Raw genomic sequence first — 12,009 nt, forward strand, 5'->3', positions numbered from 1 at the left:
ACAAGGGGGAAAAATAAATACATTTTTGACTGCATATGATCTGCTGAAGCTACATTTGTGAAGGTGGTCATTGAAATAAAGGGTAAAATGTGAGTTGAAAAAGAAAAAAAACTGATGTTCACAGATGATGTTAAACTTGGGCTCTATGTGCTCTCAGATACCCTTGTAGCTGTGCTTTACTATCTGACACAGAACATAGAGAAGTTGTAGCCAGTATCTTAATTTTAGGTATTTTATATTTACCCCACAAAAACATTGTGTAAGAACCTACTACATACCTAACTGGTTCCAGTTTTCTTGTCCATGTCTAGTTTGAGATAATAAACGTACAATAATTATTTACAGTCTTGTTGTATGAATTATATGTATTTCAGTTTTAGTGTATCTATCTAAAATATGTCATTTAAAAGTAATTAAGAACGCCAAATTGCAAGAATCCCATTTGAGCTAAAGGCCGCGATGGCAGTTATTGCTTTTCTGCTCATAGTTAGTTAGCTTTAGCGAGAAATTAGCTGAATTACTTATTTGTCATGAGTAGATTAAGCCACTGCTACATTTAGTTTTTAAATTACGCTGAATTACAAGAATGTAGGTTAATCAAAATTCTTAAAATTTTTAATTATGGGCTAATATACAGGTTACACAAGTAAGTAAAATTTGTGTAAGCTTTTGTTAAGGCTAAGCTTTAGTTATGTCACCAGCAAGCTTTCACTTGATATACCTCAATCTTGCTAGCTGTCTAAATTGGCTGTTTTTCAGAGTGCCGATATTTCAATTTAGCTTTAGCTTTAGCTCTGTTTAAATGTTACTGCAAATTTATTATGCTGCTTTTTCAGAAAATATAATTTTTTGTGACATAATATATTTTAACGATAAAACAGATGTAAAAATGTCAGATGTCTGGTTAAGTCAATTTTGTCCAAATATGAAGTTTGTCCAGTATCCATGGTAACAGTGGAAAAATCCATGGGAAGAAATGTCCAAGATGGGGTTAACTCATGATCAGAGGCTTGATCACACCTTGACATCTTGCGTCTTCTTAGAGGAATTCCATCCACAGCACTTGCCGTCCACACGATCCATCTTTGTGATGTAGAGGAGAGGCTCGATGCTGCAGCTCAGATCCATGATGGAGAACACACTGATGCTAATCTGGCAGCGGAACTGTACGAATGTGTAGTACGACACGAAGGGCATGAGTGCCACAGGCGGCAGGTAGTTGGACACGATGATGGCCAGGATGATCAACACCATCTTGAAAGCCTTCTTCTTTACCGGGTGCATCTCCTCCTTTCCCGCCACAGAACGCCTAAGGACCCAGATAACGGAGATGTTGCAGAAGACCATGACTGCAAAGGCAAAGAGGATGACACCGCTGAAGATCTCATTGACGCTCATGACACCCAGGGTGCACTTGGTGAGGCCGTAAGCCAGGATGAGACCCCAGACTACTACAGAAATGCCAGTGCGGATCTTGTTGTCTCGGATACCGGTGAACAGTACTGGGTGGACCACTGCAAAGTAGCGGTCTAGGCAGATACACACCTGGAACAGCAGATCAGTGAAGGAATATTATATTAGAATATGATCTGGCCAATGTTCAGGTTCACATTTTTTAAGTACTCATACTCAGCTAATTAGCCCTGAAAATGGACACCAATAGGCAGAAAATTTGAATAAAGTAAACTTGAACTTGCACTTTTGAGTGCCTCTTTCACCGAATAACACGTTAATGACACTTCAAACTTCACAGGGAGCTAGGCTGATGTGAACCCAAAAATTGTGATGAATAATTAAATTACAAGGTATGAATGTCCAATCTTTCCTCGTAGCAGTCTGTCAAAATGTTTTTATAACATGAATGCATCTAAAATACAATAGCATTAAATCACAAAATGCAAATTTAGAAAAATAAATGAGACAAATAATTGTCATGGGGGTAATGAGATGATGGTAGCAGCAACTGTATATGAATTTAACCAATGCATTGCAAATGAGATGACCGGATTATGAGCAAATACCACATCTAACTTGCACCCCTCTTTGCTTTTACCTTAGTCCCGCTCTATTTCTGATCTTTCTGCATTAAATGCAACCTATCTAAAATCATTTGTATATATTAGTCCCCAGCCACATGTATAGAGCTGCACAGGACCCTGTATTATCACAGGCAACAGGTTAAGAAAGGCTGTTTTTACTGTAATTTCCAAAAGGCTGAAGGATCTTAGAAAGGCTGAACATCAAATACAATGTGGCCGTTCTCATATTTTGGCCTTTTGCTAAGGATGGAGGGATCTAGCACCGCTCTTGTGTCCAGTATTAAAAACTCACCAGAAAGAGTGGTGCTACGTCCTTGACCCCATACGCGAACCTCTGAAAGTACCAAATGCGACTGTCACCCAGCAGCAGCCGGTTGGCCATCTCTATGGGCGTCATTAGGCAGAAGTAGGCATCCAAGATGGCCAGGTTGAAGATGAAGATGTCAGAGGTGGAACTGTCGCTTTTCTTGGTGGCGATCTGCCAAATGACCAGGACGTTACAGGGCGTCCCCACTGCCAGGTTGAACACCTTGACCCCAAAGTAGAAAATAAAGCCGTAAGGAGCCACGGCGCATACTGGGAACTGGTACCATGGTGGAGGTCCACTGGGGCCACCAGGGGTGGTAGAGTTCATGTAGGGATTGGTGGCGGGGTTCTGAGTCGTGTTGAACATCTTGGGGAAGAAGTTTTGATGGCAGAAGGAGGATGCTATGAGAAAGAGAGGAGAGTAAAGTTAGTTTCGATGATCCACATTTCAGTGCTAGTCATATTATTTCAAAGTAGAAACTCTACAGTCAAACCACAGCAACATTTATGTCTTTGCTTGCACCATACAGACCAACTCACAGAGGCCTTTCCAGTGAAACCAGTCTTACCTTAACAGAGTTCGGTGTTCTGCAGTCCTGGTCTTCTTCACTTGCTGCTGAACTTTTTGCATGTAGCACCAGATCACCGTGGCCAGCAGCTTATAAACACACTCCACAGGGACTGAAGCCATTGTTGGATTGGTCCGGTCTGAGGGACAATGGCTATGGTGTCCAACCGATGCCGTGATTGGACAGTAATGCAAAACAGAGTTGCTGAGACATCTTCAGTGATTGGATCGCTTTGAAACGTTCAAAGGGGCGGGATTAGAGTTGGCATTATTCCCATACAGAGTTATATATGCTGCAGGGTGTTACGGTTGCAGGGCCGTGAGTGTGTGTGTGTGTGTGTGTGGATGGTTGTTTTTTCTTTTCTCTGCTGTCTCCAGGTTTGGCCCCTCCCCTCCTACTGCAAATGGCTGGTAACTACTCACACCTGTGAGCCGTTACCCATCAGGCCCTGGGACAGCATAAAAACCTTCACAGAGAGGCAGGTTTTCCCTTTTGGAGTCTCCCGAGACAGCCACTTGGTGAGCTGTGTGTATTCCTTGACCACTTCTAGAGGCGGTTGTGTGCCGGTTGTCAGTAAGATTACTCTTTTGGTGAAGAGTGTGTTATTCAGCACTATTTTGTAGGTGGCTTGACTGTCTGGTAATATCCGTTGTGTTTTGTTGCCCTGTTTAGGCAGATCGGCTTCACCTTTTGGAGAGCTCGCTTTCAGTTGTTGTGGAGACCTCTCTTGTGTTATTTTTTTGTCTATAATAAATAAATCCCTAAGTTTGTACCATCCGTTTTCCTCTCATCCTTTTCATCCTGGTTCTTTCATTGTGTTACGCCCTCCATCCCCTGGGCTCCATCAAGGGCCGTAACCAAGGGCCAAATATTAATGTCGTATTCTCTAGACTTTGAGTAATCCAAGTGTGAAGGGGACTCTTTGCCTTCAGGGCTCCCTGAGTGCTGAACCAGCCTGAGGAATATAATGTTTTTGTTTTTATCCTCCTTTAAATTTCCCTTTTATGTGGCAAGAATGTGTTTGAGTTGATATGCACTGAATATACTCCCAGTTGTTGCATAATAAAGATATCAGTCTTTGTGTTTCCACAAGCTGCTGGCCTGCGGACACTTTTTAATTTTTCTCATTTGGGGTCTATGTTAAAAGGGTAATCTGATCTCAGGTCTGTTTCTGTGGGTAATTTGTACCTGCAACAGCATTGCAGCTGAACATTTGTTCTCACTGATGCAACTGTACACAGCTCAGTAAACAGGTGATGCAAGGTAAGCATAACTGAGAAATCCAATGCAATGTGTTACTAATGTGCTCAGACTGTGTTAAGTGTTGAGAAAAATCCTGTTGGGAATACAAGCTTGCAAAGTCACGACAAACACCCACTTAGATAAATAATGCTGTGTGTGTTTCATAACAGTTTTTATTACACAACCAACAGATCTACACATGATCAGTTTGCTCGTGAGCAGTTCTACTCAGCCTGTATGACGGGGTGTGGAGTTTGGAATACATGGGTATTTACAAACCATAGATATATAACAACTGTACATTACTATGTAGCTGATAAGTTGAAACATTGGGTGCGGTTACATGATGGCTTTTCATTTGGAATGAAATAAATCTGAAGTCTTTCCAGGTAGTTTACATGAGAAATATTCATTCCGAATGAGGGTTTACACAGGAGATCAGTTTAATCGCCTTTATTTGGGTCTACGCAAGGTTTGGGGCAGGGAAGGTTTCTGATTGGATAGGGGGCGGATGCTACGTGTTTATGTGCACTGGAAGAAAACACTGTAGTCCTCACTTCGGATAACAAGATGCTTGACGACGCCGTTCGTAGTGCCTTTTTCAGGCTTGTTTTGCTTATATTCTTGAAGCAGCAGTACAACAACAACAACCTTGTTCTGCTAATGCTTCGTCTGTTGAGGAGGAGAAGGGAGATAGAAGGTCGAAGAAGGGAGATAGAAGACCGTGCTGTGGTGAATGGAAACCAGTGAGTGCAATGAGTCCGACTACTCTATCTCAGCCCGTTGCTATGCACGTTGTATACATCATCGCGCCAGAAGGGCAAGGAAACGAACATACGCACAAAGAACGGAATCACTGGAATCGGGTAGGAGGTGTATACAAGACAGAAAAATTCTTCCATTCGTGTTCTGAAAAGGAATATTCCATCCCTGTGCACCCGATTAGATTTTCTTTCGGGTTGGCTGTTTTCATTCGGGTTGAGGTGTTTGCAAGCAGCATTTCTATTTGGGTAGGGCTTCCAACCTGAATGCAAAAGGAATACATGGCTCCATGTAAACGCACGTACTATGATTTAATAACGCTGTGGTTAAAATGTGGTTGGGTTTAGACATAGAAGGCACTGGGTTATGGTTTGGAAAAGATCATGTCTGGGCTTAAAATACTCTGTTTTGGTGCCACAATCACGGCTGGAAATGCCACGGATGTCTTGCTACAAAACAACTGATTTTGTCATTTGTTGGTCTAGAACAATGGCAATGAGCTTGGCAGTCATCTTCCCTCAGTGCCACACCATGCCCGCCACCTCCTGATGACAAAGTCAGCTCATATAGAGTAATCATAACTGTGTCACTTTCTGTCGATATGATACATGTGAAATGTACAAAACATAAAATCTGTGATTTGCAGAAATGTACAGTGCCAACATTCTCTTGCGGAATGGTCTGTTAAAAGACATCCAAAGTCTAGTGAAGGATGGTATCAAGTTGTAATATGGGAGGTAATGGATGCATAATTTTTGGAGATTAAAAGGATATCTCTACGTGAGCTGCATTCTTTTTTAAATCTCTCTCACTCACGTTATGTCACCCAACTTTATATAAGTGCAACTCAAAATCACAGAGCGTTTCATTTTGATATTTATGTGGTTGCACACGATTTCTAACACCACATGATCTAAGTGCATGGGTTTTCACACACTCACACACATATACTAATTTTTCCTGCCTTGAGGGGTCCACGCATTCTATGCCCATTTGTGGGGTCCACGTGTAGAAAAAAAAACCTATAAACTGTTCTAAGGCAGAAATCTGCAGCTTTTGCATGTTAAAAAAAAAACAAAACAGTAAAGATAACAGTTCTAGTGTTGTGTTTTTGAAGTTGACATTTTTGCTGTATACCTGCAGTGAAGAGGTCATTAAGGATAAAGTTAAACAGCAGAAAATAACTGGCAAAATACATTAATAGTAGAGTACATATAATTATTATATATTATTATTGCTCTTGAATTTGTGTTTTGAAATTGTTTTTTCCTACTTTGTACCCGTGTACTTGAAGCCAGAACATCATTCAGCAGAACTTCTCTATCGTCATATCAAGGTTAAGTTGTCTGTCACTAAGTCCATTGTTTATTAAACTAATAGACAAGATGTGAAGATGCAGCTAAAGCCCAGAAAGAATCCACTTTGGTGACAAGTGAGGCATCACCATATGCAGATGATGCTGTCCTACTGGCTGATAAATAAAAATACCATAAAACATACAACATTGCATTTAGATAGATCAGTCCACAAATACATTCAACATGGAGATACTCGTGATATAGCACCTGTCAGTTTTGACTGTGGGTATTCAAATGTAGGGATTAAATCACCATGAAGAGCCTGGTTTCTGTCAGGAGGTTGTCTGTGTTCACACAGTACTGATCTCTGAATCCTGGGACTCTTGGTGAAGAACACTGTTGGTCTCTATAAGGTAAAGTGATGGTGCTGTGAAGGAACTGTTTTTTGTATACACTTAAATACCCAGCTTTATAAAATTACCATACTGTTGCTTTGCTCACCTTTTAAAATGATATACTGTTGACTTCATTAACAGAAATCCTATGTATAGCTAGTACTGTTTTTGGATTGCAAAGATAATTTATGTTGTGTTTTCCCTTTGTTGCATCATGCCATAATGTACTGATGACTTTACCAGAAAATGACAGATGTGCTATTTTTAAACAAACTCTTTTTTTGCCTTTTGGGGGTTTAACTTTTACAGAACTTCTATTTTTAATGCATTTGTGCACTGACACATTTAAATTGAGCAACATAAGGTGTTTAAAAAATATTAGTACTTTGTTATCCCATAAAGTATAATGCAATGAAAATGGAGTCTTTAGAATTAATTGGGTTGAATTTCTCTTTACTTAAGTTGATTATGGTCATACAGAGTCCTCACTGGCTCGGGACAAGGCAACACAAACTGCAGTTCACATGAGATTTTGTAACCAATCAATAGTATTTACATCATGGAAAGAATAAGTCATAAGATAAGGAATTTAGGTGAACTGTTTAGTCTAGGTGGGAGAAGATCACAAAGACTGATATAATATGAAAAACCAAAAAGAAAAGGGGAAAAAGAAGGAAAGAGAAGTAAAAAAAGAAATAGGAAAGGAGAAAAAAAAGGGCCTGTATACTTGGACGAAGGGTGATGTGTATTTATTTATGGACGGGATGAGAAGTAGTGATGGATATGCATGTGCATTTATCATACCTTTTGTCTTTCCTCATGGGAAGGGAGAGAAGAAGGAAGAAGGGAAGGGAGAAGAGAAGAAAAAGAATGTGGGAAGGGTGAGGAAAAAAGAGAGGAAAGGAGGGAGGAAAAGGGGACAGAGAGAGGAGAAGGGGAGATGGTAAGATAGGGATGGGAGGATGAGAGAAGAGGGAGAGAGGAGTAGGAAAGAAAGAAGAAAGGACTTTCTGCATGGGCAATTTTTTTGTTTGTTTTTTTAGAACATTCTGCTTGTTTTGCTTTATGTTGATTATGTAAAGATGTATCTGGTTGAAAGCATCAATCAGAAAGAAAATGAATAAATAAAAAGTATTAAAAAAGAGATTTTGTAACCTGAGTGAATGACAAGCTGGACTCACAATATGTATGCTTAAATATTATAAAAACATACTGTGGCATAACCACATGTTTAACAGTGGAAACTCTCCCATAGCTATGAAAACAGCTCTATGATTGCAATAATATTGTGAACATGTGCCAATAGAGTGAATTTGCATCTTGCTGTGAGCTAGACAGTGCAAAAGAACACCTGGCATAAGAGAATTGTAATATGCAAAGTAAAGCAAAGTGTTGTGGAGACAAGTCAAAATGTGTTTATCTGTGGCAGCAAATAAAAAAATAGCAAGATTTTTGTTTTTTGAATGTGAAGGGAGCATTGTGTGGAGGTGTTGGAGACCTGATAGCTGAAGGATCAAATTTGAATCCTTACTCAAAGAAAGAAAACTGCAGAGGGTAAGTGAATAAACATCATCATCCCCTTACACAACATCTGTTGTTCTACTGATCAAGATGCTCAACATGCAGCAGCTTAAGTGCAACAGTAGCAGACCGAACTGTTTTCACTGCAGATATTTTGACATGACACTGCAAGGCAAGCGTGTATACTAGATAATATTTTGGTAACAGCAGCTACCAAGGTCTAAAACTTAATCATGGACAACTACAATGCAGATTCTAATATATTTGTAGCTGTCAGGGAGGTGGACATCTGACTGGTTTCTATTTTATATTTAATCCAAAGGCAGCATTAGCTTACTAATATATGTGTCTCACCTTTTTTTCTTATTTAAAAAGGTGCAAAAGTTGTATAGTGTACTGACTGTACTTTACCTGCCCAGCACCAAATGGCAGACAAGGCGCTAGTGAACATAGTTGAGCATTAAGTAGCTAAAGAGACAGATATTCCCCAGAGGACTTGGTGGAAAACAAAACAGAACTAAAATGAGTGTGAATTTTAGACAGTGACCGGAAACATGACTTTGAATGAATGCTCAAGTTGCTCCATGTCAGCTTTTTGATAACATGTTCGCCATATCATCGTTATCAGTCGATAATATGTCAACGTCATGTTCAGCCTGTTGTGCTGCCCCCAAGTGGCCAAAAAAACCTTTCAGTTATTGCAGGTTTAAAGCTGTAGTTGGTGACTTCTATAAAAAATATTGTTTTGTGATATTTGCCGTCACTCAGTACGTTTACGTGGACAGTTTAATTCCACTTTCATTTGGAATGAAAGACCATTCTGATTAAAAGTGGGCATGTAAACGCTCATTCCTCTTTAAGTTCATTCTGTTCTTTCTGCGCATGCTCGTTTCCTTGACCTTCTGGCGCGATGACGTATATAGCGTGCATAGCAACGGGCTGAGATAGAGCAGTGGGACTCGTTGCACTCACCGGTTTCCATACGCCACAGCACGGTCTTCTATCTCCCTTCTTCGACCTTCTACCTCCCTTCTCCTCCTCAACAGATGAAGCATTAGCAGAACAAGGTTGTTGTCGTCCTGCTGCTTCAAGAATAGAAGCAAAACAAGCCCAAAAAAGGCACTAAGAACGGCGTCATCAAGCATCTTGTTATCCAGAGCGAGGACTACAGTATTTTCTTCCGGTAAACGTAAACACGTAACATCTGCCACGCCCCCTATCCAATCAGAAACCTTCTCTGCCCCAAACCTTCCACGGACTGAAGCGCAGCACTGCCCACCTGGCCGGTGGGCAGTGCTTCGTTTTGGCTTGAGTGTTTTCAACATGGCAGCCACAAACTTTTTCTTTTCTTTTTTTTAGAGTCACAAACTTTTTTTATTTTACAGCTAAACAGTGCACTAAAATATGTATCTGAAAACTTTTGAGGAGAGAAATAAACAAATAAAGTAACAGAATCTTGACAGCTGCAGGAAAGAGGAACTAGGAAGGCAGCAGCAGAGCTTGTGGTTGAAAACAGAAGGCAGAGTGGTTTACCAGGGAGCAGACAAAGCAGGAGAGTCAGGGACGGACAGGGTCGAAACAAACGCTGCAAAGTCTTGCATGTAAGCGGGCATCTTTATAGTGACAGTGACAGGATATTGATCCACAGGTGAGCGGCGTTAGCCTGATGAGGTGGCCATGGTTAACCGGCAGGAGCGAGACAGGATATGGTGTGTATGGAGGAAGAAAAGTGCCCAATGTGACAGTTTCAGCAAATATGAAAAAAGTTATTTTCATAAAAGTTACCAACTACAGCTTTATTATAAAATACAGAGCAGTAGATCTTTAAATGGAAGTTCCATGTTGTCAAAATATCATCTCTTTTGACAGACATTCAACACAGACAGCACCTCAACTCAGCCACAGTGATGGAAAACTTTGGGAGTAACAGAGGCATCAATCAGAACAACACAAGCAATGGCTTTGGTTCCCTTGTCTGGTACTTCCTGCCCACTGTGGTTGCAGTGCCACCATTTGGGTTTCTAGCCAATTGTCTGGTCATACGCCTCCTGCTGGGCAAACCTGGTATTTGCTCCACCTCAGAGATCTTCATACTCAACCTGGCACTATTCGACATGCTGTTTTGCTTACTAGTCCTCATTGAATACATCTGCTTCCTGTGCAATCAAACACTGGAGGCCTCTAACTTCCTGTCATGGGGTTTGAATCAAACTGGAGGGCCAATTTTGCTCTGCATTTTGGGTTTGGATAGCTACATGGCTGTCTGCCACCCGCTGGTCTTCCTACGGCTGAAGGATCCTAGAGTGCGACTGTCGTTGTGCTTGGTGGTGAGTGCCATAACCGCTGCAGGTTGTGGCCTGGTGAAGGTCTCTGCAACTTACAAGTGGAATGTGACAATGGTGATCCTGAGTGGTGCCAGTGTAACCATATCAACCTGCAACATCCTGGTTCTCAAGTCCCTCCGCCAATCAGGACCCAACAAGAAGGAGGTCCATCCCGTAAAAAAGAGAGCATTTAACACAGTGCTGACTGCGTTAGTGCTGGTCAACATCCACTACCTCCCCCCAGTCATCGAGTCCCTGGTTAAAAAGTTTGGTCCTGGGTTTTTCACACCCTTCTCATTCCTCAGCGGTATAACCTACACAGCTCTCTCCCTGAGCAGTTTCGTACAGCCAATGTGTTATCTCGTCCGCACCAAACAGCTGCCTAAGATGAGATGTCACTGCAGCTCAGCTGCTGAGACAAAAACTGTGGCAACAGTTTAAAGCAGCTCTACCTTCGTGACATATAGAGCCAAATGTAAGGAAAGAGCTGGGGGTTTCATTACAGAAAAATATCTTAACTTGTCCTATCTTAATTTAAAGGTCTAGTGTCTAAGATTTAGTGGCATCTAGCAGTGACATTACAGAGCTAAAACTTCTCCCATGTGCCGAACGTGTAGGAAAAGAAAGGTAGCAGATACAGAAAGGCAAAAACAGGAATGGCCCTGTCTAGAGCCAGTGTTTGATTTGTTTGTTCAGGCCTAGTGTAAAACAACATGGCTGACAGCTCAATCTAATATAACAAAAACACAAGAATTCTTTTTCCGGTGATTATAAACTAATGAAAACATAAATATGAATATTACATACCATACCCGCTAAATCCTAATCTGCTGAATACTACAAACTGGATCTTTAAGTATCAAAGACATGAAAGTCCTATCTTCCTATTACAGAAGCAATTTCTTAACTCATGGCTGTGTCCTGTCCTGTCTCAGACCTTCTATCACATCTTGAGAAATCTTAACTATACGTGTTACGTCAATTTGTCAATCAGCACTCGTTCTGTCATGCCTGTATCTATGTTTATCATGTACACAAGAGTAGACCTACATCTATCTTTAATTGGAGTGTACCGGTAAGCTACGCGAGTTGAACAGAGTTTAGATATCAACAGCTCCCACTTGCAATCATGGACAAAAAAATATGGGCGTCCAGTTTTAGCTACAAGGAGTCAGAGGCACTAATTGTGTAGGTGGAGGAGAGGAAACCCCAGCCCCACTTTTTCTGATAGTTTTCTTTTCAATTATTTGAATTCATCATTAATCAGAATTAATTAACCTGAATTTATCAAAATTTAAAGCGTCACCATACAGTTGGAGCCAGTACTGCTTCCTTTTTTGCAGTAATTCCAAATTTAGGACAGGGTTTATGCCATCTTAATTTAGGATTCCCAACTTGTGAAATGAATGGTTCTGTAATAGCTAAATATATATCCTAAGATAAGACAGAATTTTTCAAAAAACGCAGATAGGAATTAGCAACCAGCTGCATACAGCAATCTGCGACTCAAAACGAATATGTGCAAGGGATGTAAAGTTGGGGGGTAATGGCCC

The 12,009-nt window shown here is 40.8% G+C and overlaps 1 protein-coding gene across 1 annotated transcript; it reads right to left on the bottom strand.

Moving 5' to 3' along the window:
* Positions 1–1,014: 1,014 nt before the first annotated feature.
* LOC125883352 (G-protein coupled receptor 4) lies at positions 1,015–2,712 on the bottom strand. The gene is made up of 2 exons (XM_049567552.1): positions 2,332–2,712; positions 1,015–1,545 (listed from the first exon to the last, which is right to left on the bottom strand). Exons 1-2 carry the CDS (start codon positions 2,710–2,712, stop codon positions 1,015–1,017), a joined length of 912 nt encoding a protein of 303 aa, XP_049423509.1.
* Positions 2,713–12,009: the final 9,297 nt, after the last annotated feature.

Source organism: Epinephelus fuscoguttatus, linkage group LG3, assembly GCF_011397635.1.
Source record: "Epinephelus fuscoguttatus linkage group LG3, E.fuscoguttatus.final_Chr_v1".
NCBI lineage: Eukaryota > Metazoa > Chordata > Actinopteri > Perciformes > Serranidae > Epinephelus > Epinephelus fuscoguttatus.

Excerpts from the sequence above, each read along its gene's own strand:
- LOC125883352 (XM_049567552.1), bottom strand. The coding sequence starts at position 2,712 with ATGTTCAACACGACTCAGAACCCCGCCACCAATCCCTACATGAACTCT. Across the intron at positions 1,546-2,331 it reads ACGTAGCACCACTCTTTCTG|GTGTGTATCTGCCTAGACCG; the intron begins GTGAGTTTTTAA and ends CTGCTGTTCCAG.